This window comes from Octopus sinensis, linkage group LG1 (genome assembly GCF_006345805.1).
Source record: "Octopus sinensis linkage group LG1, ASM634580v1, whole genome shotgun sequence".
Lineage (NCBI taxonomy): Eukaryota > Metazoa > Mollusca > Cephalopoda > Octopoda > Octopodidae > Octopus > Octopus sinensis.
The window spans coordinates 88,251,359-88,279,074 of NC_042997.1; the positions used below are offsets into that span (position 1 = coordinate 88,251,359).

The following is a 27,716-nucleotide window of genomic DNA, read 5'->3' on the forward strand; positions in this document are numbered from 1 at the left end:
CATGGTTGGGGACTAATGAATTACATTGGCTCCACTGTTTCACTGGTACTTAATTTATCAACCCCGAAAGAATGAAAGGCAAAGTCAACCTTGGCAGAATTTGAACTTGAAATTGAACTTGAAAAATGGATGAAAAACTGCTAAGCATTTTCCCCAGCATGCTACTGATTCTGCCAGTTTGCCACCTTACTGTGATATGTCATAATAAAATCCATTATAGTCATCCAAGCAAAGCTACCAATATAAAAGCTAAGTAGAAAAACATGCGCAAACTAATGACTTATAAATGCAATAAATTATAAAATCAAACTTTCCTTAAAGTTCATTTAATAGTCATTAAATCGCTCTTTATATGTGTACTGGACTGATAGGCCTTTGCCTCTAATTCTTGTGGTACTGCAAGAGCAGTGGCAAACAGACAGAGTGTGACACATATGCTAACTTTTTAATAGTGACAAGGAGAATTATATGATGTATTAGAAGACATTTTTAACATAAAAAGAGAAGAAACAAAAAAATAAATGCAAAAATAGTAGTAGTAGTAGTAGTAGTAGTAGTAGTAGTAGTAGTAGTAGTAGTGTCAGTAGCAGCAGTTTCTAACTGAAATACAGTTGAAACTAACAGAATATGAATGTTAAACTCCTATGACTGGCCAATGTAAAATATGTATGGTAGAAAAAGAAAATATAGAAAGCTTCTAACAATACAGAAAGTTTTACAAAAACTTTTATATTTCAGAAGGAAGCAGTCCAAGAAATGACTAGTTACATCAATTTCATTATTTTATTTAAACCAGTGGTTCTCGACCATTTTTTACTTGTAGACTCCTTTGATCTACTACTCTATTCTGGTGGACCTCCAAAGCCATTCAATGTGTAAAAACTAGTTTTATAGACATTCCTTTCAAAACTCCTATTTTGTTTTTCACACAATAACTTATTTAATTTGAACTATGTGAAACATAAGAGTTAAGAAACCTTGCTGTTTCTTGTAATAAATACATTTAAAGCAAATTTTTTTCATGGACTCTTAAAATACTACTGTGGATCCTCAATTTACTATTTTGCTTACATGGACCCCCAGGGGTCATATGGATCCCAGTTTAAATAAAATAATGAAATCAGTGTAATTAGACATTTCTTGGACTGCTTCTTTCTGATGATGGGTCTTTGTACCTGAAATATAAAGGTTTTTGTAAAACTTTCTGCATTGTTAGAAGGTTTCTATATTTTCCTTTTCTTTTTCTACTTATGTACTACAATGTTTCATGCAAACTACAATTCAGTATTGTTTATTACACTAAACAGCTGGGAATTACTGAAAAACAATTGAGTGTAGAGTACACTTAAAATTTATTTGTTTATTTGCTATTACTGAAGAAGGATAATCTTACATTAAAACAAACATGTTGGTCATTGAAACTAACTTTTTAAAGCCTGTATGGAAAACAATGTCATTTTAACCTTTGATAGTGATTGAAACAGAGCCACTTCATCAATTCTTATGTTTATGTATCATGTCATTCATTTAATGGAAATCAGTGGCATGTTTTACTCTAGAGACGAAATGCTGCAATAAGTGATGATGTTGATGACAATGATGTAAAAGAAAGATTTATATTGCACACTTAACAGTTCTGTTTAACAAAACACAATGTGTGTTTCTAGAGTTTTATATATTTACAGAAGATGTTAAAAGCATATTATTTTGGAAATATCAGCCAGAATTCAGGATAATTAAAGTTTTTGGCTTCCACTTGAAACCTGAGACAGACAAATGTATTTTGACAGCTAGTATCAGTATGTTCCATATTTGGGGGACTGTAGTATTCTATACATTGTTTTCAGGACCATTATTGATCGGTTCTTGACAAAATTCAAATTAGTTTCTGAGAATATATTGAAAGAGATCAGTGAAGTAAGAATTAGAGCAAGATTGTTTTAGTGTATACACACATTTATTGATAATCAATGTGTACTGATCAATGTAAAGGATGCCTGTCTATTGAAGGGGATCTTGGAAGCTTTTGAATTCGATGCTGTTTTGAGGATACTGAATTGTTAATATTTGAAACTATGATCAAGTTAACGTGACCTTGGTCTGATCAGGGGCAATTTTTTTTTCTGACATATTTAATGTTATACAGAGTATAGTTGAGCGATTAATAAAATAACAAGATTTATATGTTCAACATCCTAATAGAAAAATGCTTGTATAACATTGCTACACTTTCATTGATTTAAGAAAGGTATTTGACCATGTTTAGCATGGAGTGTTATTGTCTATATTGAGGCAATATAACATTAGTCTATGAATAATATATGTTATAGTCATTATATGTACTTGAAGAAATTCTGGTTGGGGTTGGAAACTCTCCAAGTAACTGGTTTAAAACAATAGCTGGTGGTAGACAGGGGTGCATTCTTTCACAAAAAACTTTTAGTCTGTTTCTAAAATATATGATGCTGGAAGCCCTAAGTCTTTTGGAGAAAATCTTAATGAGGTAGAGATGTCAGTAATCTCCATTTTGACAATGATATTGATGTAACAGAAGAAAATGAAAAAGAATATTTTAACGCAAACTGCAGGAAAATATGGAAATAATAGCTTAAAAATTGAAAATAATAGTAGCTAATACACTTGAGAAGAAAATAGTCAATCTAATCGAAATAGCATAGGAAATGCTTAAACAAGTTGATAAATTTAAATATTTCAGAAGAGATCAAAGAAAGAAGCCAAATGCTGGATTGCATCAACTACAGCATCTTCAGTAAAATTAGACTCTGTCTTGAAGAATAAAAAATTGCAATAACCACAAAAATTCATTTAAGAGCCATAATAATTTTAACTGCACATTATGGATGTTAGATGTTGAAAGTGAGAAAAAGATCATGACCTTTGAAATGGAATGTTATAGTAAGATACTTCACATTCCATATACAGAACATCAAACAAACAAGATTATTAGGAAAGAAATTCTTGGAAAGATTGTGAACCAAGTAACTCTTCTATCAGTTGTCAAAAGGCAGAAAATGGAGTGGTGTGGTCATGTAACTCATGACACCATATTCTAGTGAATATGGTTGTGCACGAACAAACTCCCAATAAAAGAATAGGAAAATCACAAAGGTGGCGGCTTAGCAACATCAAGGAATGGATAGAAAGGAAGATGATAGAAAGCATAAGGTTGAAGGACAAAAAAGAAAGATGGAGAGAGGAGGTTGTGTCTCTTGTAATATACTTACAGACTTCTTAGGCTATGGATTACAAAGATTCTAATAGTAACGGTGATATCCCAAAAACAACGACTAAATAATCATTCAGATCAAGAAAATATAAAATAAACCAGCTATGAAATGAAAAATGCTTTACCAGAAATAAAAATTAAATGAAAACCAGTTAAAAGCTTTGTATTTAGGTCAAACTTTCCATTTTAGTTCCTTAGCTTTTAGTTTCTCTTTACAAAAGAAAGCCATTTCAGTAATATTATACATCTATGTAATTTCTGTATATTTAGATATTATAGCAAAAGAAGAAAAATGGCTGCTAAAAATAAATTTATTTCGTTAATTAGTGGATGTGAACAAAATGTTTGCAATCAAGCAATTTTCTTAAGAATTATTTAGAATTATTTAAGTTTTTTTCTTTTTTTTTCAATGTCATATATCAAATGATCACATGCCAATTTATGCTGATATATTTTATCAAGTAGTTTACTGTTTATTCAAACTTGGTTTTAAAATGTATAACAAGGAGATACAGATACACTTAAGCTTCTACTGTTTAAGACAGCAATATCTACAAAAGAAAATATGAATCAAATATTGGACATTTTGAAGAACTGGGATATATAGAAAATGCAAAGGAGAAGGAACATCAAATATACAATTTTAGCATGTGAAACTTTCTGATAATTACTTTAAATTAATCTGAGGATGACTACACAAGGGAAATATTGGTTTATACAGTGTCAAATAGTACCAGAAAATAGTGTCATTTAGTGTCTAAATTTAGTAAATAACCAAGCTGTTTTCTAATTACATGTTAAATTGTTGGATAGTGTTATAACTACTACAGTTACAACCACCACCATAATACAAATGTAGAAGAGCTTTATTCTAAAGAATAGAAAATATTTCTAGATGAATGTATTCCTTCAAAGCATCAAAACAAGATGAGAAGAAAGAAAATGATTATTGAAATTTGGATTCCATCAATGAACTGTTATACATTTCGTATCAAATTAATCGTATAATTAAAATCCTTCTGGAAATTATTGCCTTCTTTCATATCCTACTATAAAAGAAGAAAGAAGTAAGCTACAACTGGTTTCCTAATTTTTCTAATATAAATTTGTTATTTATTAATAATTTTATATATAATGCTTTTCATATATTTTAATTTTCCACACTGTTGTATATATGTGTGAAGATCTACTCTGTTATGTATACTTGTATATGTGTGTGTATATTAATAAGTGTATATTTATCTAGAAAGACAACTTTCCAATTTTCCATCGTTAAACAAAGGTTTTCTAAAGCTATTTTTTTTATCTTTGACAGGGATGAATCTTTCAATTTGTCAAATGTTAGTCGGACCTTGAGTGAACAGATGCATGAATTGGTGCGTGCCTTTTCAAGTCGCACGCAAAGAGTGAAAGAAAAGACAACTCAGCCTCCCACACCAACATCATCATCACTCTCCAGTCTTGAGGTCCAGTCAGGTTAGTTTTATATCTCATTATATCAACAGTTACTTAAAATAGTTATTCCATGTTGAATGCATGACAACTGGAATTAAAAGCAAAAGGTATTTACTGTCTTGATTTCATTCCTTGATAGTTTATTTATGTAAAGGTAAAGTGTAGTTCTGGGGATAAAACTATCAACATACTGACTACTGTGATTAAACTTACAAGGGTGTTTTGTTCTGTGACTTTGAGCATGACATTTATTTCCAGCTGTTTGAATTTACCTTGCTAGAGAACAAGAACTAAGCCTGATCAGAAAGTTACCAACAATAAACTAGCTTCTTATTCACAGATCAATATATCTCATTCGTTAAATGCTACAAAAGTAGACATGAATGCCACTACAACAAACTCTTGGGATTTATCAAAGTATTTACCTTGTGTTACTGGCTTTCACATTGAAGATGACAGATTTATAAAAAAAAATGCTCCCATCCACACTTCATTATCTTTGCCATTCATGATTTTTGTAACTGATATTTTTTATTTTTCTGAAGCATTCTCGTTAATAAATGTTAAAGATATATTTGAATTTTTGAAATAGTTTTATTCTAAGAGATTTCAACTGATTTCCAACTTATGAGCCAACAATGGTAATAGTGATAATTATTGAGGTATAACATAGGCACACAAAGTCTCAAATCTGGAAAGAGGTTATTCTAGATTTAATTGATTTAGTACTTGACTGGTACTTATATTATTGACCTCTTGAAGAATGAAAATAAAGTTGGACTGTTGGGATTTGACTGTAGAATGTAAAGAGACATAACTAAATACTAGAAGGCATCTTGTCCAATACTCTATCATTTTTCCCAACTTTGATTCCCATAACCCTTCAAATTGTTGGGACATGACTGAAGGTATTGTTTTCATGAGATATATCTAGTGCAAGTCAGTTTGGTGGAGCCCATTCGACACAGGGCTATACTGATGCTAAGATTTAGACATAGCATTGCGAATTAATGAAACAGTAGTCAATTACATAATGCTTCCAACATTATAACTCTAAGCTGCAAATCCCTACAATAAGCTTTTTGAGTTCTAAATGTTCCAGATATTGATGTAGTACACTCTAATAAATCCTTTTGCTGACAGTCTAGCTTATCAGCCTATCCAACTGGCTGACATTTTTTCTGTCTTAAACAGCTGTAAGTTACTACTCTTCATCAAGAAATATATTTAAAGTGAGTAATTTCTCAAAACAACTTCAGTCTGTCTTGAATGGTTATGTTTAACCTTTCCATTAAGGAACCAACTTTCTAAAATCCCTATTGATGTCTAATAAATCTAAAAATTGTGTGGTAACAATATTTCTCCCAACTCAGCTAATAATGAGTCAGTTATTCTTACTTGTTTATAGTTCCCACTGTAGAAATATGATCCATCATGAAAGTGCAGTAATAGCATCCAGATCTCACTCAAATTGTACCTTAAGAACACTCTAATCTAGTCACAGCTACATTAGGTCTAGAAAAAAAGCAAGATAGTTGTGACTGAAATACTTGGACCAAGGGTTATCTGAAGCACAACAACAATAAATATAGAAATGCTGAAATACTGAGAGGTAGAAAGGTTTGACTACTTTGTTATTGGTCACTCAATTCTACATGGTTTTCTAAAAGGTTATAGTTGTTATTTAAATTGCTGCACTTTAAATGGGTTTTGCACATAATACCTGTATTACCTTTATATTCATATATCAAGAATCATTTGAAAATGGCACCTTACAACTTGTACTTCATTAACCCTTCTGATACCAACCTGTCCAAGACTGCCTTGGTTCTAAGATATAAGCTGTATGTTTTTTATTGTTCTAAATTAAAACCTTCCCACTAAATTTCATGCCAATTTATGTTCCAAACATCAGTTTAATAACAACAAAGTTATTTTACTAAATTCATCATTATTTTCAAAATTAATTGAAACAAAGGCAGTGTATTTAAATGGAAATATGGTAAAGAGTTAATGAAGCCTATATTTCTTAAAGTTATTACTTAGATGGAAGAGGAAACAATGCCTATCTTTTCAACTTCTCCCAGGCTAAGGTAGTTCATATTCATCGAAGAGAGACAATTTAGGTAGTGAGCATTTCAGAGTGTTAAGCTTGATTTACCCAATTATTTAGTGTGGGCTTTGGATAATAAGATGCAGTTAGTATGATATGAGGAGGAGAGTCAGGTAAACTTGGGAAGAGGTATTACATAGCTTTTTACAGAGAAGCAAAAAAACTGTTGAAGTAGCAATAGATGAGAAAGAAGAAGAAACAGTGCACCAGTATATTAGTGGTTGTCACATGCTGGCATATGAACTGCAGATCAACTGAATAGGCTTCTTTTCTTTTTTTTAGTCTGTTTCTTTTTTTGCAATTTTGTAATTAGTCTAAGATGTTGTTTAGGCTCAAATCAGCCTACATTGCCTGAGCCTATTACAAAAAGCATCTTCATCTGTTTTGAATGTCTGAGATTATATTATCTAGAGTGTCTTTCTTGTTTAAGATTTAAAGAATATTTGATTTTTGATTTGAAGGACTTGATAATGCTATTCAGTTTGAAAGATATTTGGTTCCTATTTCTAGTAAATTGAACAATCTCATAGGGGCTCTCTCAATGGCTCATACAGAATCTCAGACAGTTGTTTGTGTAGAAGTAGTAGCAGTGCTAACTATTTAAGCAATCTTGTAACATGAACTATACTTAAATTTTACTGAAGCAGCAGCTGATTAGAGTTGAAGTATATTTTAGTTCTAAAGATGAGAAGCAGATGGTACCTATAAGCAAATAACTTTGTTAGATTAGTTTTGTACCAGTTACAATTAAAAGTTGATGTTGAGTGTAATGACATTCTGTTCTAGAAAGTCATTAATCACTAGAATGTAATGTAGAAGAGCAGATCTCTAGTGGATCTAACTCTATGGAAATTACTAAAGGTTATTGAAAAGAGACAGTGCCTCAATATGATAAAAGAAGTGGTGATTTGATGCTAGCTCAGAAGCACAGTTTGAAAATAATTGCAATAACACCATCAATACTGGTCACCTTGTTATATTATAGTAACCAGAGAAGTTTCCTTGGCAATTCTATGCATGTTGTAATGAAGGAGGTTGGATAGAAAAGCAAATCAAGAACAGTTTTGTTGTGTGAATGCAGTGTAGAATTGGAGGCAGAGTATGCAAAAAATATAGTTGCTTTATCAAATGGATCTCATTGTAGGTGAGATAGTTATGAAGATTCAGCAAAGTTATGAGAATGCATGACATATAATGTACAAAGGGATCCTTTTGAACACTGGTTCCACTTGGGGACAATAAGAAACTTACTCTAGATGTACATTTTCATATGAACCATTGGGATTGTGAGGAACATGAAGGAACTTATTGAGAAGGGTAGCCAGCCATTCACTTGACCATCTTGACTGAGTCAAAGGGAAGAATACCTGGTGTTAATGGTGATCAGGATAGAATTTGCACCGTCTTAACTAGTTAGCTGTCTTAAAGTACTACAGGGCTGAAAGAGTAGGGGAGGGGTTTTGTGGAGTGATGTGCTCTTTTTAAGCAGTGATCAAATAAATTTAATAAATGCAAATTCTGATGACAGGTAAAAAACTGGGTTTAGATGTTAAAAAGAGGTAAAGTTTGTTTAATTAATCTTTAAACTACTACTACTACTATCACAAGCCCTATACAGGAGCTACAATTCTACTCCTGTAGTTACTACTACTACTAGTCTAATAGCTGGTGGATGTATTAGAATATTCATATGATCAAATCTCAAGCTTATTGATATGATGAAACTGCAATTATTTCTTTACTGTGTTGACGTTACTGCTGCCACTGCTGTTGTTACTACTACTACTGCTGCTGCTGCTGTCATTTTGCTCTCACGTAGTCAGAAAAAGTAAATTATTGCTTATTGCAAATGTCTGAAAGCTGACTGTTTTAACATTTCAGCTCTATTTAGATTCCATTCAGATTATTGCATATTAAATACCAAAAGAAAAAAAAGAAAAAAACAAGAATTATTTATGCCTCATGCTTAGACTCATTTGAATGATTTCTTCTCTACAGCAATCTTTTGTAAAAGGCTTCTCTGTTAAAGATAAGAAAAGAGTAATAACCAATAGTATTTAAATGTCTGCATAGGTGCGATTGTCAAGTGCTTATGTGCACATGTGTGTTCTTGTCGATACTAGCATTTAAAGATTAGTTTTTAAATGTTTAAATGCTGAATATAGTTTAAAAACACACAAGCACACAATATAGAGAGTTGTAGATGGCTGATTTAATAGGATTCTGAAAATCTATAAAGTATGAAGAGTTTGTAGTTGTCACTGGTGCTGCACTGTACCCTTTGTCTGGCAATAATATACTGTGTCTAGTTCACCTGATTGTAAGTGGTACTACAAAGAAATGTAGCTGAAAACCAAAACTAGGGAAAGCACTAAACTTGATGAATGTTTCATTGGCTTGTATTCTTGAGTTCAACTACATCCACAAATATGGTTAGAAGAAGCATTGTTTCCAAAATTACCTCACCTATATAACTGGGCAGACATAGCTATCTAGTTAAGCCTTTTTTTTTTGCTTAATATCCATGTAGTTCAAAGTTTGATCCCACTTTGTGGTACTTTGGTAAAATATCTTCCACTACCACAGTCTTAAGTTGACCAAACCTTGTGAGTTATATAGGGAAGATGAAAACTATTTGGAAATTTATTGTGATTTTAAGTTCTACTCCACTTCTTGATACCTTGGGCAAGTGTCTTTTATTCTAGCCTCACCTTGACAAATGCGTTGTCAATGAAATTTGTAGATGGAAACTGTATGGAAGCTTATATATATATATATATAAATGTCTGTTGATTTGCCAAGAAGCAATAAATTACAGAACTCAATACATAAGTGTAAAATGTTTTTTAATACATTGTAAGTGAAATGCTTATAACTCCAGTATTCCAAGTTACATGTTTCTGATCATTCAGCTGGTGATTTGAGCCTGCGAAAAATTACACAGATGTGTAGAATGATCTAGTGGTGATGCTGGGCTTTGTAATTTTTTCATAGCTCCCATGGTTACCGAGATAATCTACTATAATAATACTCTTGTGTTTATGAATGAGAAAGGAAAGGGTGAAAGATGAATAAGGAAAGAAGGGGTGATGTCATACTTGGTAGTGGGATGATGAAAATTGCATGCTGAAAAAAATAAATCAAACAGTATTTCAACTCTGTGTGAATATATGTGTGTGTATGTAAAAGGGAGGGGGTTTGTGAATGTGTGTGTTTGTGTGTGCATGCACAATGGAAGTAGAATGGTTCATCTTTGTTAGCTTAGTATTTGGGTTTATTTTTTGATTTGGTTGAACCTTGGCTGTTTTTCTTTTGTTGGTCAGTTGTTATTTTTAGCATTTTGACAGAAAAAAGTCATTCTAAAATTGTTTTTTAATGTAAGCATGCCCAAACAAGTTGAATGCTTACATAGAGCAGGTTTTACAACCACATCATCCAAACTGACCGGGTGAAACCGGGCTTAGCTGCTAGTATGTATATAAGCAGCACATGCAAAAGCAACACATACAAAAGTGATTGTTTCAAGCTCACATTTTTCAATCCATTTCTGGCTCTCTTGATACTTCCAACGTATTAAGCTTCATACAAACAAGTCACTCTTGTAACTTGCCTCATGAAATTGCATTGTTGTCTAAGTAATATTTTTAAAATAATGGATGAGTGTACATGCATTTGTATGTATGTGTTCACTGTATGTGCATCTGTATATGCACATATATACAACACACTCATGAACCCATATATGCATATGTATAAGCATATATACTCATATACATATACAAGTACATATACTTATATACACATATTTTTTTAAAGTTTATCTCTACAGATTTTCTGTACAATTGAGAGCCAACAATGTAAGTTATGATGTTATGTCTATGAATATATTTATGTAACAAGGTGATCAAAAATAGAAAAATTGGTAATAGGTGTGTATGCAATTAATAATTAACATACATTTATACACACACACACACACACACATACATTTACATATGTTAATTGAACATTTCAAAACCAACACACAAACACTATAAATGTCCTTGATCTCTTTCTCATCTCAGAACCTAACTCCACTCAAACCATCATCAACTCTGCACTTATGAAATTGTGTGATTTCAACATTATCACAACTACTCACCATATACCTGCATATGACACAAAACCCTCTAACTTCTCAGATTTTAAGTTAGCATGTAATACTTGGAGTAAATCACCTATCTATTAATACTGTCTGACTGAACTTTAACCAAAGCTACAATTCCTACAAGGTCATCATCCAAACTGTGAATGATACTTTTGCGTTTCACACTGTGTAGACTAACTATCTAGTCTCCCAAATTGCAGTTAATCATTTTGACACCTTACCACAAGGATCTCTACCAATTTTGTGGAATCTTCTTAGCTTTCACTCCTCAACCATGAGGGTTCTGTAAGCAGTACTCCTAGGAAGGAAACTTTCACATTCCCTGTTTGCTTTACAACCCATTCTCCATGGCATATATTAGATGAATCTCTCCAAAACTTTTGATTTCTACTCCGCCAGCCTCAACACCATTTAAATATATATATAAAGTTTGAAAACACTTTTACTTGTATTTGACCAACAAGGCCACCAGCTTTAACAATGTCCTTGCCATTACCCTCAAACATTAAATGATAGAACTACAACATAGCCTCACCAAATTCTCAAGTCTCAGTTTCTCTCCTTTTCTTTTTCTCTCTCTCACTACCCCCTTTCCACTTTGGTTTTATTCCCTACATCCTTCTTTCAGTATATATCAATTACCTACTTACCATCACTTCCAACAACACTCAGTCTTGTGCACATGAATCCCCTCCTTCACTGTTCATTAATTTTGTGAACCTTAACATCATCCACATGTAACTTAGATATCCATGCCAAAATTGTTCCGACTCCATGAACAAAGAGCACAAAAACATTCTCTGAAGGGATCATGGCATTCTTGTCTCCCTCAATAACAAAATGACATAATCAGTGTACATATCAATAAAAAATTGCATCAGCTCCCCAAACATGAATAGCACACAACTAGAGCCCTCAACATTGCTACAAATACGGACCTCATCATCACTGAGCAGCTCTCCTAAAGAGTGCATACTTAATAATATAACAAAGACTGCATCCTAAAGACTTGGAAATAATTCAGTCTTCATCAACCATTCAACCACTAACCCTCTAAATGCCCAAGTGAAACCCATAATAGTGTATTTTATAAAAAAAAATTTACTTAATAGTTAAGGGCAATACCCATGATCATTACAAGACTTCTGAGACTGGTGGGTGGGAGGATTAAGGTGTCCTCAAATCAGGCATCTAGTCCAAATACTTGTAACAAAGTGGATTCTGCTAAAGGCACCCAAGGACTAGGTGATGCTGTTAAACTGAGTGATAGATAAGTCCACTACATGTGAAGCTACACACACACACACACAGACATCATTAACTGCATACAAAAGAAAGACATGAAGTCACTCACCAACATTCTTCATCATCTGGCCCACAAACATTGTTGTCTTCTCTCACTAATGTTTCTGTTACTACTATAGTGGCTTCTGCTCCTTGGAGACTAGTGGGAGGAGGAATTAAAGTGTTCCCAAAGCAGAGAATTGATCCAGATGCTTTTAACAGAATGGACTTGTACCATCTTCACTCATCTCTTCTGTCATCACCCATATTTTCCTGCAACCATCAATTTGCTAGTGTTCAAGAACAATGTTAACTGCTTCAGTTTCGCCAATTTTGGAGAGCCAGCAATGGCTATAAATTTAATTTCTTCTAACAGAATGATGAAATTTTTGTTAAAAATTAAAATTTACAGAAATTCCAAGTTATGTAAGTTTGGATTTATTGATAATGTAAAATTGAAAAGTCAGTTATATCTAATGAAAACAGGAAGATTGATACTACAACAATTTGTGTCTCACAATCATGCCTAATTAGTGTCACATTCATTTGGCATTTGAGAGTTTAGTGCTATAAGTCTAAAGGGATACAGTTATATCAGAATTTAGGAGCAAGCATAGCTGTATAGTTTAAAAAAGTTACTTTGCAACCACATAACTCTGCTATCAATCCTTTTGACTTGCAACTTGGAAAACCAATACTGTATAGTGAGATTTAGTAGACAGAAATGTGCTAAAAGACACTGTGTGTGTGTTTGTGTGTGTGTGTATGCATGCACATGTGTGTGTATGCATGCACATGTGGGTGCATGCACTTGTATATGTGTGTGCATGCATGTGTTTGTAAAGAATAACCAATAAATCAATGCATTGAACACCTTGTAGTATATATTCTTTTTAAGTTACATCCATTTGCACAGAAGGAGGATTTAGCCACTCAATAAATAGATATTGATAAATTAAATACCAGACAAAGTATTGGGGTCAACCTAATCAACTAAAATGCTTGTAGGTGATGCCCTAACATGGACACAGCCTAAAGTCAGAAACATTAGAATAATGAAGGAGTGTCATGTACATTAAATACACTTTCACACTTTGAACTGTTTGGTTATCATTCTTTAGTGTTTCAAATATTGTTAGCTTGTTAGCCTTTGTTAAATCTACATTTGCGACTATACAATTTGGTCTATTATCTAAAAGTTGTATCATTATGCTACCTTTGTAAATCACGTTACAGGTTGCTTTAAGAGCCTTCAGGTAAACCAGCAGTAAATTCTGAAACCAACAATTTCATTGTTATTCATGTAACTGAATATCTTTTACATATCTCTAATATGCTATAACAAGATAAATAGCCACATGTTTTAGCACGCTAATAGATGACAATATTATGTGTTGTGTGCTTGATGATGATTAGTGCATGTTGTTGTTTTTTTAAGATTTTGGGGGAACAACCAACCAAATGTTGATGTACTATTGACTAATCATATTTCAATATGTTTGCAAATATTTCAGCTTATATACTGTCATACTGTTTCCTTTATTTCAATTATTTGAACAATTGAAAATGTGAAACTAAAAGTTATGAGTCAAGAAGTTTTAACTTTTTATAAAATACAGCTTAATGTATATAGTTATGTTATAAATATTAAGATACTTCTATACACTGAACTTTTTTTAGTTGTTGTTTGCATTGTTGTCACTGCCGCTATAGTTGTTTAGCTCTATGTTGGCTCTGCTAAAGCAGACATGTGATCAAAGGCATTTCAGTTGTGACAATCCCATCTTTTTCCCAGGCACTATGCACTGAGACCTCACTATCCAATGTGTTTCTTTCTAATACAGTAGGTGTGATTAGAAGATATTTGGTTGCTATTACTACCAGCTCTAACAACATTCAGTTTAGCAAGCCACTGGAGTTCATATCTTGTCACTAGTGGTGTGCATATGAATGTGACAAGATTTAAACCATCATCTTTTCTGCCAGTAGGAAGTTAACATATTAACTCGTCTAGCTAGTATTTTAATCGCTCTTAAATCCAAATCAAATTTATCAGTAGTGTATCAATAAATTGTTTTGTATCAAAGACTCTATCAAATAGTAATTTTTCTTGTAAGATATACAACAATGAATGACTATAAGTGTGGTTATTCTTTGAATTCATGAAATAAATCAAAACATTTACTTGGCTTCACCTGATCAGAAGTATGTTATCAATAGATGACCAGCCCTAATGATTTTTTTTAAATGTTTGTAACTCCTGAGTTTTCAAAGTACTCATCTATCTAAAAACTTATCAGACTTTGACATTATTAAGTTTTCTTAGTCTTGTTCTTAATTATTTATTCAATATTTTTGGAGGCCCACCCAGGTAGGTAATATTGATGCAGTTGTTGATCCACTTGATATACTAAAACTTAAATGCTCCTGCATTGGATAATGCATGAGGAATTCAAAGTTGTCTTGCAGGATTGGTCAACAGCTACCCTCTGTGCATCATTTCATTATAGGTTTACCAGGTCCCTGTTGATTGTCTGATTCCAATTCATCTTGGGTTAGGGTTAGGGTTCCTTGTGCAGTTGCCCTTAAAGGTTCTACTTAAGGACTTGATTGGTGAGTCTGTTTGTCAGGAGTGTTACATGTCCTCAGTTGGCACTTGCAGATAGTGATGGTCATTGGGTGTTTTTCTTATGATTTCATTGCTAATGAAGTTGTTTTATTTGATACACAGTATTTTTTAAAATTCATTGTTGAAATTGTTCCTCTAGAACTGGTGATTGTGCAGGAAACATGGGTTATCTGAGAAGGATGTAACTCAAGGCAAAAAGAGATTAGGCAAAGTATTAAGTGCTGGATCTGGATATAAGGCACTTGAAGTATAATGAAACTTGCTGGACATGGGCAAGGACAGAGGTGGTGTACAGCTTGCTAATTCAGAAGTGCAGAAGCTGTTATTGCAGTAGTATCAGGACAGGATGAGAACCAGTATCTTCATACTTATACTATTGTATATTCTTAGGAAAGTACTACCTCATATCTCTTGTCAGATTATAATCAATTCGTTAAAATGCTATGGATTGATTAATATAAGAAGGGAAATGTAAACATAGTACTGCATGGAACTATTACTTAAATCAATAACTGACATCTATCTTGATGTTACCCATTATATTTCATTAATAATTAGTTCTATAACATTAAACAAGAGATATTGGTCTCATGTGTGATATTTATTCTGAATTGTTTCCTTTTGGATATCATGCCACTTTACTTAGATACCTTTTCATTAGCTAAAGTGTTAGTTGATTTTTAATCTACAAGTAACTATAGTTGACAGTCATGTGAGATTGCTAGAACAGTGGAACTCCACCTTCACCCTCAACATTAATTAATATTATTGCAACCAATAACCTTAAAATACAGTAATTAGTAAGATATTAATTACAAAACTATAAATTTTCATCGATACAGTTGTCATCTGTACATAAGTAACATGTCAAATATAAAAGCAGATAACGATAGGCCAGTAACAATAATTAACAAATTGTAGAAGTGATGAAGTAGCTAGTATTTAGTTTCACCCCATGGATAGTGGACAGTTTAATAAGTATCAAACATGCACTTAAGCTGATTCAATTAGCTATATCCCCTTCCACACAATTTATGGTTTTCTGTCACATTGGGAAATCTTTAATCACCAACTACAGTTTGAATTTTGTAGGTTAAGACAGCTGACATCTCTCACTTGCAGTATTTTCTTCATATTCCAGCTGAGGGGAAAAAAGTATTTTTTAACTATGCAAACCTTAACTGCAGTTAAAACAAGGCTTAAAGGGGAATTATCCAAGCAACAAATTGGCTGAGACATTAGAATGTTAGATAGAATGCATTTCAATGTTTGTTCACACTCACTGTGCTCTGAATTCAAGTCCTGCCAAAGCCAACTTTTTCCTTATTCCTTTCATTGTTGATAAATAAAAATATCAAGTCAGGTCATAACTGACAGAACAAGGATGAGATGCCTTGAAGTATCTGTGCAGGATCTTTGTATTTAGCTTCCACTTACTATCAGTAATCTCCCTATGGAAGAATGAGGCTTCTTGAACCTTGGTAATGGTAGTAAACTTCTTGCATCAAATGGGACATACATCAATTGAAGCAAGTTCAATGCAAATAAAAAAAAAACATAAATAGAACAAATACTAGGACAGAAAAAATTGCCAGAAATGAGGCTGCTAAATCCAAAATCTCTATCTACAATAATATATCAGTACAATTAATAATTTCTAACATTCAATAATAATAATAATTTCTAATGTTGTTAGTGCTAATAGCAATAAATAGTTTTAATCATCAGGAAAAAGTTTGTATATTTCCATTATAATAAATGTCTTTTGTGAAAGATTCTTTTTAAGAAACATTTTCACCTTCACAAAATGTTATATAATGAAATAAAAGATAAATAAAATCTTTTTTCTTTAAACAAACCATGAAAACTGTCAACTTTTAAGCAATTAAGCTGCTAATTACACATCCTATTTTGCAAATTTCTTTCTATGACGGGGTTTGTAAATTTAAATATTTGTATTATATGAATTTGCTTTGAATGGTTTTGTTTTAAGAAAAGGATATAATTAATTGTTAAGTAAAAAATGGTTGGATTATTTTGTGTATTTTATTTAATATTATGGTTTTTCTAAGAATAATTGGAGAATGAATGTTCATCCTATTATAAATCATTCAACTGTGAAGTCAGAGTGGAATCTTGTTTTTACACTGGCCAGACAAAAGCAAGCAAAGTTATGTGCGTTAAAATAAAATGTTCATTTTATAAACATCATACATCCATTGAAATAAAAATTGACATTTTGATTTCTGTTGAGACAAATCTTCCTCAGAATAGGCTGCCAGTTTCTTGTAGTTAAGTCTTGTATCTATGCCTAAAAGCTAAGTACACTGAAGCAAATAGAAAAAATTGCTTGCTCAAAGACATAACCAAACTAAGAATAATTGTGTATATAGTGGATATATTGTAGGAAAAAATAGAGTGATGAGAGAAAAAATATCATTGGGAATTGTACTGTGTTAATTGGTATCATGAAGGTGAGAAAAGTAACAGCAGTGTATGTTTGTGTATGATGTGTAGTGTGCGTATTTGTATTCATCTTCAATTTTATGCAGTAGAGCTGGAAAAAATGATGAAGTGTGTGTATCTTGTGAAGTATGCATATGTTATATCAAAATACTTGCTGTGGATTTGGAACTCATAAACCCTGAGTTAATTAATGAATTGTAGGGACACTATATTTTGTTATGCAAACCAAAGTATATCAAACACTTTTATATGTCAAAACTGTGTTCTACTGTATTAGCAATGCCATTAAATCAATTGTTAAGGTTATCTCTTGTTCATAACAAATCAGTGCTGGCTATAATTTGTATAGAAAATCTATAAAGAAAGATAGCCTTAATACCTGAGTTAATTGTCAAATACCATATATATAGTCTTTTCGCCTCTGCTTTATGTGTTTAATTTAAGGCTAAAATGCAGTTTCTGTGCATTCCATTTGGTCAGAAGTTTAACATTTGAAATTGAAGCAGGTGTTCTGCAGGGTGACACACTCACTCCTTTTTTATTCATCATTGTTCTTGACTATGTTCTACATATTTTCCTAGATGGTATGGAAGAAAAGGGACTCTTTTTGAAACCCCACCAGAGCAGTCAGCATTGTGCACAATATTTAACTGATCTTGACTTTGCTGACAATCTTGCCTTGATATCCCATTGTATTAAAGATGCAGAATCTTTGTTACAAGCACTGGAGAAAGCAACAGACCAGGTTGGCCTTTACTGCAATGAGAGTAAGACAGATTTGATCACAACCTCTTCCAAGTTAACTGAACTTAAATCACCCAATAATATATCAATCAAAAACGTTGATGACTTTAAATATCTTGGATCACACATAGCAGACTCCCAAAAGGACTTTAACATCCACAAAGCTCTTGCTTGGGATGCATGTAACAGACTTGATAAGATCTGGCACTCAAACCTTCCCCCCACATTAAAAGTTAAATATCTAAAACACTGACTGAGCCGGTCCTTCTCTATGGATCGGAGACCTGGATCTTATTGGCTCTCTTAGAAAAACAACTAGGTGAAACATAGCAGCCTGCTTCTCCAGGAAACTGACATTTCCAGATACCATATCTTGAGACTCAAGGCTGGATATTAGAGATCTGAACACAACAATGCAGGACCGTGTAGTGTGGAAAGGGATTGTCAATGGAGTTCTGATCAACCATAGGTTGGTTGAAGGATGATGAAGATGAACATTTTAAACTTACTGCCATTGTATCTCTCTTATTCTTTATCTCTTACTTGTTTCAGTCATTGAACTGCAACCATGGTGGGCTACACCTTGAAGTTCAGTTGGAACAATCAACTACAGTATTTATTTTTAAGTCTGATATTTTATTGGTCTCTTTTACCAAACTGCTAAGTTAAAGAGACAAGACAGCACTGGTTGTCAAGTGGAGGTGGAGGCGACAAACACACACATGCACACAGATAAATAGATATGACAAGCTTCCACAAATTCTATTTCCTGCAATAAAACAGTTAATATAGACTAAACTAAGAAAAACCAACTATAACAAATACATAAAGTTTTCTTAAGAGAAATCGAAATTGGTTAGGAAATTGATTTCTGTGTTTCCTGACATCAGGAAACTGTTTGTAATCTGATGTTTGCCAGTATTATCAAAGTGCAGACATGGCCATTTGGTTATGAAGTTCACAATTATATGGTTCCAGCTTTGATCTCACCTACAGCATCTTATTTTCTATCAGAGATTTGAGTCAATCAAGACTTGTGAAGAAAATTGAGCTGATAGAATGGATTACACCTGTTCTTTGGTGAGAGACTTAATCCATCACTCAGTTTAAGACCACCACCTGGCCCTTGAATGCTAAAAGCATCCTAAGGTCAGGTGTCCTCTCTTTTGCAAGAATTTGGACCAGGTCTCCATTGTGAAGCAATTCAGTATCTTGATGTTCTGCTTCCTTCTCCAGAAACCCACGTGTTATTTCTTGCCCCTTTCTTCTATCAGTATCAGAGACCTGCCATGGGTCAGGAGAGCTACCTGCTCTTCTTCCTTTGACTGAGCCACAAAAAAGAAAAAGAGATAAAAAACACCCACAGTTTCCTTGGTTCCCCTCTCGCAAACCTTAGAATATCCTTAGTTTCTAAAACTCATTTTCATCACTGGTTACACCTGTATTGTTATTGTTTCTCTAATTATTTCAACCCATAACTAAGCGAGAGCTCGGGTGTAGGGAGAAAATCATTGTAACTACAAGTAAACAAAATTAGAATTTTCTAAGTGAAAGAAGTTTTTATATGTATTTGTTTGTGGATTATGGTTTTCTTGTATTATTAATGAAGTCAAAATTACAACTAATGAAGATCTGTCAGCAAGCTAGAAATAAATGTGGCTAAGATAATCAGGTGAACAAAACAAAACTAAGAATAATAGTTTACATCATGAATATAATGGAAAAAGAAAATATAGTGAGGAGAGAAAAAATATTATTAGAAACTGTGCTGTGTTAATTGGTATCATGAAGGTGAGAAAGGTAGGTGTGTGTGTGTGTTATTTGTATGCATCTTGAGCTTTGTGTATACTGTATAATTTAATGAAGGGGAACAGGAAAAGATGATGAAGTGTGTTTATCTTTTGTAGTATGTGTTATATATGTTATACTAATATGAGAATATAAAACATGCATACCTTTTCTATTTTTTTACTGTACTATGTGGAAAGAGACTAACTAACACTCATGTTTACTGTAATTATCACAAAAAATCTGTTTACAAAATAAATTGTCATCAAACTGTTGCCTACATATTATATACAGGCTACTATATGGTACCCAACATAGCATGGCCAGAAAGCTACAGTGTACCTAGCACATGGCCAGGAATTCACCCAGTACACATTATAATCAAATCACTAAATTGTATATGTTTTAGTTCAGTAAGATAAGGCAGTGCTCTTAAACAGATCTGTGAAGTCAGTGCTGTTGATAATCAGGTTGAAATGCTACAGATTGTTACATGTATCGAAAAGATGAACGGAAGTAGTTCACATGGACAGAAGTACTGTGAATAGAGTTTGAGGTGAATTGTTTGGTGATTGGTTTGGGGTTGTCACAGTAAGCATGATGAGAGGAGAGGGGACTGGTGAATTAGATGAACTTCTTGGTTCAGAGGAATAACAACCATTGAGAGTGTGGGCGGGTGCAGTCTATTGGTGTACAAAAAGTTATAGCATTTTAGTGAGAAAATGGTTTCCAAACAATTAGATGGTTTTCTTTTGCATGTTGTATTTGTATATGTTGCAGCTGCTCTATCCTAAATATGTGAACAGTTATCTATTGTAAGGTATAGTACATTTATCTATTGTATTGTGTCAGCAGCTGTTCTATGCTTAAGGAATTGCTGTCAATAAAGAAAGTGTACATATCTATGTTACCGTTTTTACTATTTATTTACAATTTTTATCATATTTTAAGAAAAAGAAAAAAAAAACAGTGATATTGAACTATGATACCCAGTAAAGGTTATTAGTTCAGATGGGATTTCATCTGAGGTGACTGGTTTAATAATAACCTAATATTCATCTTGATTTGAAACAACTCACAGCATATGTAACAGTTGCATAGAAAGATTTAAGAAAATCACTTAAACACATGGATCAGTTGAGAGTGTTGAGATTTCTGCATCATTCCTACATCTTTTATATTTTACCTTTTACTTGTTTCAGCCATTGGACTGTAGCCATACTGGGGCACCACCTTGAAGGGTTTAGTAAACAAATTGATCCCAGTATTGCTAATATAATTTTTTTGAAATTGATTATAAGAACCTATGTTAATAATAATTTGGGGTCCATATCCCTGAACCATTTGTGTCAATGTTGTAGTCATGACAACTTTTCAGTGACACTACATTGAAGCCTTGCATTTGTAAAGTGTATAAAGGTTTTAGTTGTCAGTTTTCAATAAAGAGGAGAGAGAGAATTTACTGTTGTATGTTTCCTTTACATGCGTAGGGATTGTTACTCTATTATAGGTGTTGTAATAGCTTTTTTTTATTAGTCAGCCAACTTTGATTAAACAGGTTTATGATAAAAATCATTCTAACCAGGACCATCCAATGGTTTTTCTGGCATAATATATCTAAGACTAAGTATGGTTTAAGAGAGATTTTGTTGCTACTTCTAGCCAGTCAAGAAGTTCTTTTGTTGCTTCATAGTAACAATGTCTATTTACTTTTGTCCAAATCCTTCTCCATAATATCCCCCCCTCTCTCTCTCTCTCACACACACACACACACAAACAAACAACTTTTTTTCTTTTCCCTTGACATAAGTTTCCCAATTGCTATCACTGCAATGGTTTCAGGCATAAATTTGAACAGATTTCTATGCCACTGGAAGACTTGTGTACTTATATATTGTACACTGCCCTTCATATCTTCTACAGTATACAAACTTATCCAAATTTATGAACTTTAGGGAAACGTTTTCTGATGCTGACCATCACTAGTTTTCTCAAACTCTGGTTTTTATTTCTATCCAAGATGTACTAGTTTATTTACATTTGCTTTCTCCTTTTAATTTTTTTTAATAAAATGTTTCTTTCACTCATATTTCTTACTTTGCATTTATCAACTAATACAGTAGTAAAAATACTGTACAATGAACACTACTTGGCAAAGTTTCAGGATAAGCACTACTCCCATAACATTTTTCTTCTTTTTATTTTTTTAGAACCTTTTCTTCTTTTGAATTTATATGTTTTAAACATTAGAGATTATAATTCTGCCAGAAGTTTTTTCTTTTCAAATTTCAGTTATTTCTATTTTTTTGCCACCTTCCCTATTCTCCATTTTGAAGTTCTTATGTGACCATGACTTTTCACTCATTAGAAACTTTTTCAAATATTCTTTTCTAAATTGTAAATTTTAAACTTAAGAGATTATGTTTCTGAAAAAAAAAGACCCTGAATTAAATTTTTCAGATAAAAATAAGAATAAAAGAGTTACAGGGCTTACATCAAAACATTGCCTAGCAATGAAATATCTGTTTCTTATTCACTACACCTATTTTATTTATGTAATAAATGTATTATTTTTTTTAAAGTTCCTAAAGCAATGGAAAATTGACAATAAAAGCATCTAAAATCCCCAAGATGCCTATTATTTTGAAAGTTTGCTGTAACTCACCCCACGAATCAGTGGAGCTTAAAAAATATATTAGCTGAGAAAAAGCATAAGAAAATATAACAACTTTCATATTATATTCAAAGTATAAGTTGTTAAGTCAAAAACACATACACTACATAAAAATAATGCTGATCAAAATCACCACAATCTTAAAGCCCAACAAAATATATAAAAAAGTGTAGTAGTATAATACAAATCCATTAATTTCCTATGCACACCCTCAACAATTTTAGAAAAACTCACTTAGTGTCTCTAATCACACATTTCTCTCTCCAAATCACAGCACAAATTCAGATCTCTACTCACAAATCTTACACAAAAATATAAGATGGCTTCAACTACAAAAATAAAAAAAAGTACCATTTCAACTACTACTGATACCAGTAAATCTCTAGATTATATCCCTTGTTATTCACTTAAACCTAAAATACTCAACACTTTAACAAATAACAGAAAATTGGCTTGTAAGCTACTTGTGTATTAAAAATCAAGAAACAGTCTATAATCTGCAATTTCCTGAATGTAATAACACAAGGATCTATCTTCCTACTTGTCTCTTTACTGCTAACACAAACTTCTCATACCATTTCAAAACAAACACAGAGTCCCATATGTAGATAATATCAGTCACACTTACCAAGACTTCCCAAATTCAGCTGTACAACTTGTCCAACCCACTAGCAACCACCTAGAAATTTGGTTCCAGGAGGCATCACTCTTATAGCAGCACCTATCAAATGCAATGAATTCTTTTATAACAGTTACACCATCACTCAACAACAAACACTAAATATACAAAAGAAAAAACAACTAGGAATTTAAAATTTTCAATTTTTTTTTCATTCAAGACTGATTTGAGGCTACACAACAACAAACACACAAAATGAACAAAGTACAACATGCACATAAAATGGAAATAAGTACAACTTACTTACACTTCCACACTGCTCCTCATACAATCAAACACTGTATGCAAGTATGCGGTAGGGCCTCTAACAAAATGGGAGTATAACATATCCAGAACTTTTGATCAGTGGATAACAACTGCTCATTTGACCAACTACTTACATACCATAATTTGCTCAAACAAGAATGTCTTGGAGCTAGACAGCAACAACTGTGTAAATGTGCCTCTTATTTTAAACTTTGGAACTCTGTTGAACAGGTTCATTGACTTATTACCTTATTTCTGGTAGTAAAATTAAGCTAGAGTTTTGGGATGTTGAATAATTAAAACACTTTCACAGAAATGCTTTGGTGAGATCAACAACCAGCCTGTAACAATTCAAATTAAACATTAACAGTACTAACTGTTATGTCTCCATATGAGAGAGAGCCCAGAAAGGTTATGCGTATTGTTCCTTGTTTCTAGATCCAACATGATACCCGGTTCGGTACTACCATTTAAAACAAATATGAACTATGTTCAGTTAGTTGGCCGGTTTTCCTTTCTATACAGCAACATTTGTAGACTTTGGTCCAACTTAGTTGAGGTTCTTGGTGATACATGTGAACCAGTATGCCATGGGGGGGAGGGTCGTTAGGCAGTGTTTGAATAAATATGTATGACAGGAAGGATGGGAATAGATAAAGAATCTGGGTTGAGCATATGGAGTGGGGAGATGTCTGTCAGTAAGTTACACAGATTATAAAAATGTCTGAAGGAGTAACAGATGAATTCAAAGCAGAATTCAAAGGGAAGAGGCAAGTTCTAATGGGACGTGTCAGAAACGCCATAAGACAGTGATAACACAAATACAAAGACACACACACATAGATGTATATGTATGTATATATACAACAGGCTCCTTTCAGTTTCCACGTACCAAATCTATTCACAAGGCTTTGGTCAGCCCAAAGCTATAATAGAAGACACTTGCCTAGGGTGCCACACAGTAGGACTGAACCTGGAACCATACGGTTGGAAAGCAAGCTTCTTTTCTGTTATGGACCCAGATTTTCCAAGGCCGCCAAGAGCACACCAGATGCCACCCAAGATGCAGCACTCTACAGGCACCATATCCGTATCTCCGGACAAGCCGATTCCACAGATGCGGTCCTTTACGAAGAGAGAACTCTTCCCGGGGATCCCAGCAACGTCTCCAGGCTTACTTGCATTGCTGCTGCTTCACCCAGCCACCGGCTTCGACAACAGATGCGCTGCTAGGAGCACGCTGCATTCCCACCACTGGACAAGTACTCTTTGAGTTTGGGTTCAGGAATATTAACCCAATTCCCTTTCAATGCAAGGCCATTTCTTACCACACAACCATGCCTGCACCTAACCTTTAAATTAATTTCAGAACTGTAGGACAGTCAGGCCTAAACATGAGAAGAGATAATCAATGACTAAAAATACTGATTAAATGTTGCCAGTCAATCCAAATTGATATGTTGAAAATTTTATATCTGGTTTCCTACTCATATAGATTTCTCAAATACAGTTAACTTTATTAACAGCTGACTGCCTCAGGATATTGGTGGGGATTTTTGTATGACAATCATGCTATGATTGTGGTGTGAAATCATGCAGTTGTGTGTGGTGTAGAGTCTGTGTCATAATTCAACCAAACTATTAGCTGATGCAGACTACATCTAGCTTCCTCTGATTTTGCTGTTTGACCATGCTTTATAGCACTGTTTCACTGAGAAATTCCTATTGTGTAGGATACAGTATGGTTTTGAGAACAATTTATGGATACTACTCTATCACAAGTCATATGGTGCATCTATTTTGCTGACCAATATTTCTTTATATTATTAAAGTTTCCTGTAATTTTTGCAGCAGAGAAGAGAAAGGTGCATATTTGTAATTTTGTTGAATTTGCTGCAGGCTTTTTGGCAGTAAGCCTAATGTAACTACCAATGCTATGCTATGCACTTGTTTGTTTCTGTAATCATATGTTTATTTGTGTTTGTGTATGCGTGTGTGCACATGTGTGTGTGTGTGTGTCCCTTTAGTCATTCATGACAATTGCTCCAATGGTAATGGGAAGGTCAAATAGAATATCTAAATATTTTTCTTTAGGAAAATAAATTAAAATTTGGCGAACATAATTGGATAGATAAGAAGATATTTTAAGTGAGGTGGATTTGATGTGAGAAGAGATCAAGTAGAAAAACTGGTAATATGATATGGATGGGTGATGGCAGATGTGGTAGTTGAAGGCTGTGGTGGGTGTTGTTGTTTGTAAGTGTAGTAATATTGATGGTAGAAATATAATGGGAATGGTGATGGTGGTGATAAAGTTGGTATTGATCACAGTGGTGGGGTTGTGGTGGACAGTGTATTGGTAGTGGAGGTATCTGGGTTTGATGATGGTGATGTAGAGTATATGATAAAGAGGTGTTGGTGATTGGTGGATAGAGAAAGAAATAGGTGAGGGTTGGAAATGGTGTAGTAAGGAGAACAAATCTGTAGTAAAACTAGTACACACACACACAAGAAATTTTTAATTCTACCATTTATGTAGTTTAAAACCTCAAGACACCAAACAGGAAGTTACAAGTAAAATTGGTGCCATTAAAAACACTTCCCTCCTGATCCAACTTTGTATTTAGTTACCTTTGTAGTTTTGAGTGCTTTCTAGTAACATTGCTTGATTCTGTTATTTGTTATTCTTGTGGAGGGAAAATTCTTCAATTTTCAGACAATTGCTAGCTTAAAAGAAATCAATACTTCTGTAGCTGCTACGACTGCTGCACTCTTGTACATTGATGGTTATCAGCTGATTCATGATATGTCACTGTTACTTCGATCTTACAACTACTAGTTATTTATTTACCTGTTATTCTGAAAACTTAGTCTTTTTAGATTTTTTCGTATTTGGTCACTGCTGTTTCTGTTGATATAATTATATATAAAGGCCTGTGGTTGTGATCCCTTAACTACTAGATTGTTAATAGTTACACAGGCATGTAGAGAGATTTACGAATGAACAGAGAGAAAGATTGATAGATAGAGAGATAAACAGACAGACAAGACCTATAAACTGCTCTTAAATGATCAATTGTCTAATCCCTAAATGGCTCTACTTAAGCAGGCCTGTGGCTAATTTCGTGCTGTGCCATAGATATTTGTTCAATATCTGTTTACCAATGTTACTCAAGAAATATTATCAAAATTATAGTCAAAGATATGTAGACATTTTCAAGTCAGCAGCAGTAGTAGCAGTCAGCTATTAGTGCTAATACTTAAAGCTGGTCAGACAGACAGATGGATGTATGAATGAATGAATGAATTGATGGACAGCTGGTTAGTAAATGAATTGAATGGATAGAGAGATAAAATTATAGACGGACGGATATATATTATGTTTAATGGTTTAGATAGACAAGATAGACAAACTAATAGGCAGTTATTGTGTTGTCTGTCACTGAATAAAAGTCTTTAGCTGCTAGATATCAAATAATGCTTATTAATCCTCTACACAATAAAATTTTGAGTTTTTTTTTTACCTAGTAAGTTCCCAAGGTAGTGAATCTGTGTCAGAGATAGCAACTTGTTTGTAAAACTTTGCTGTTCCCAGTAGAGCCAATAAAGAGGCCTTTACATGGTTGCTACACCAGCTAAAAATAGCTACCAAATCTTTAAATCACATCTAATTGTCTTTAAATATGAAGACATTGAATAAGGGAACCCTAGATACATGGTATTTGTTGAAAAACACAAAAACTGGATGGTTACAACTAGAACACCTTTTTATTTTAAATTTACATGATTAGGGCTAACCTGGGGATAAAAAGAAACAACATTCATACACACATAATGTAAGCATAGATAAACAAACAAAACAAATGAATAAGTGAAAACACGTTCCATCGTAGAAGCCAGCCACCCACCAACCAGACATCAATATTGTAAGAAAAATACAAGAGAAAGAAGATATCTATAGACTATCAACAAAATGTCTGCAAATCCAGTACCTGAAATGCACTTTCAGCTTTTTTATTATTATAGAAGCAACAGGATATGTACCAACTCACCAGGATCAAAGTATGTTTAAATTTGGATTCACAAACTCCATAGTTGTTCAGTTACTGATGATCATGATATTTGGGATAATAAAAATCTGCAAGATTTTCTTATAGTTTAGAGGATGAATTGTTGCACAAAAGATGTTAAAGAGAACCAGATTCTTTACTTTACAGCCTTGCCACCAAGCTGGTGGCTGACAA

General features: G+C 33.3%; 1 protein-coding gene across 8 annotated transcripts in view; it reads left to right on the top strand.

Moving 5' to 3' along the window:
• Window positions 1–27,716, top strand: part of LOC115216192 (cyclic nucleotide-gated cation channel beta-3-like) — a 495,037-nt gene that overhangs the window by 373,829 nt on the left and 93,492 nt on the right. For all 8 annotated transcript variants that reach the window (XM_036502664.1, XM_029785393.2, XM_036502665.1 and 5 more), the window contains one exon: window positions 4,563–4,723. In XM_036502664.1, the coding sequence (XP_036358557.1) occupies window positions 4,563–4,723 (161 nt within the window). The remainder of the gene's footprint in view (window positions 1–4,562; window positions 4,724–27,716) is intronic.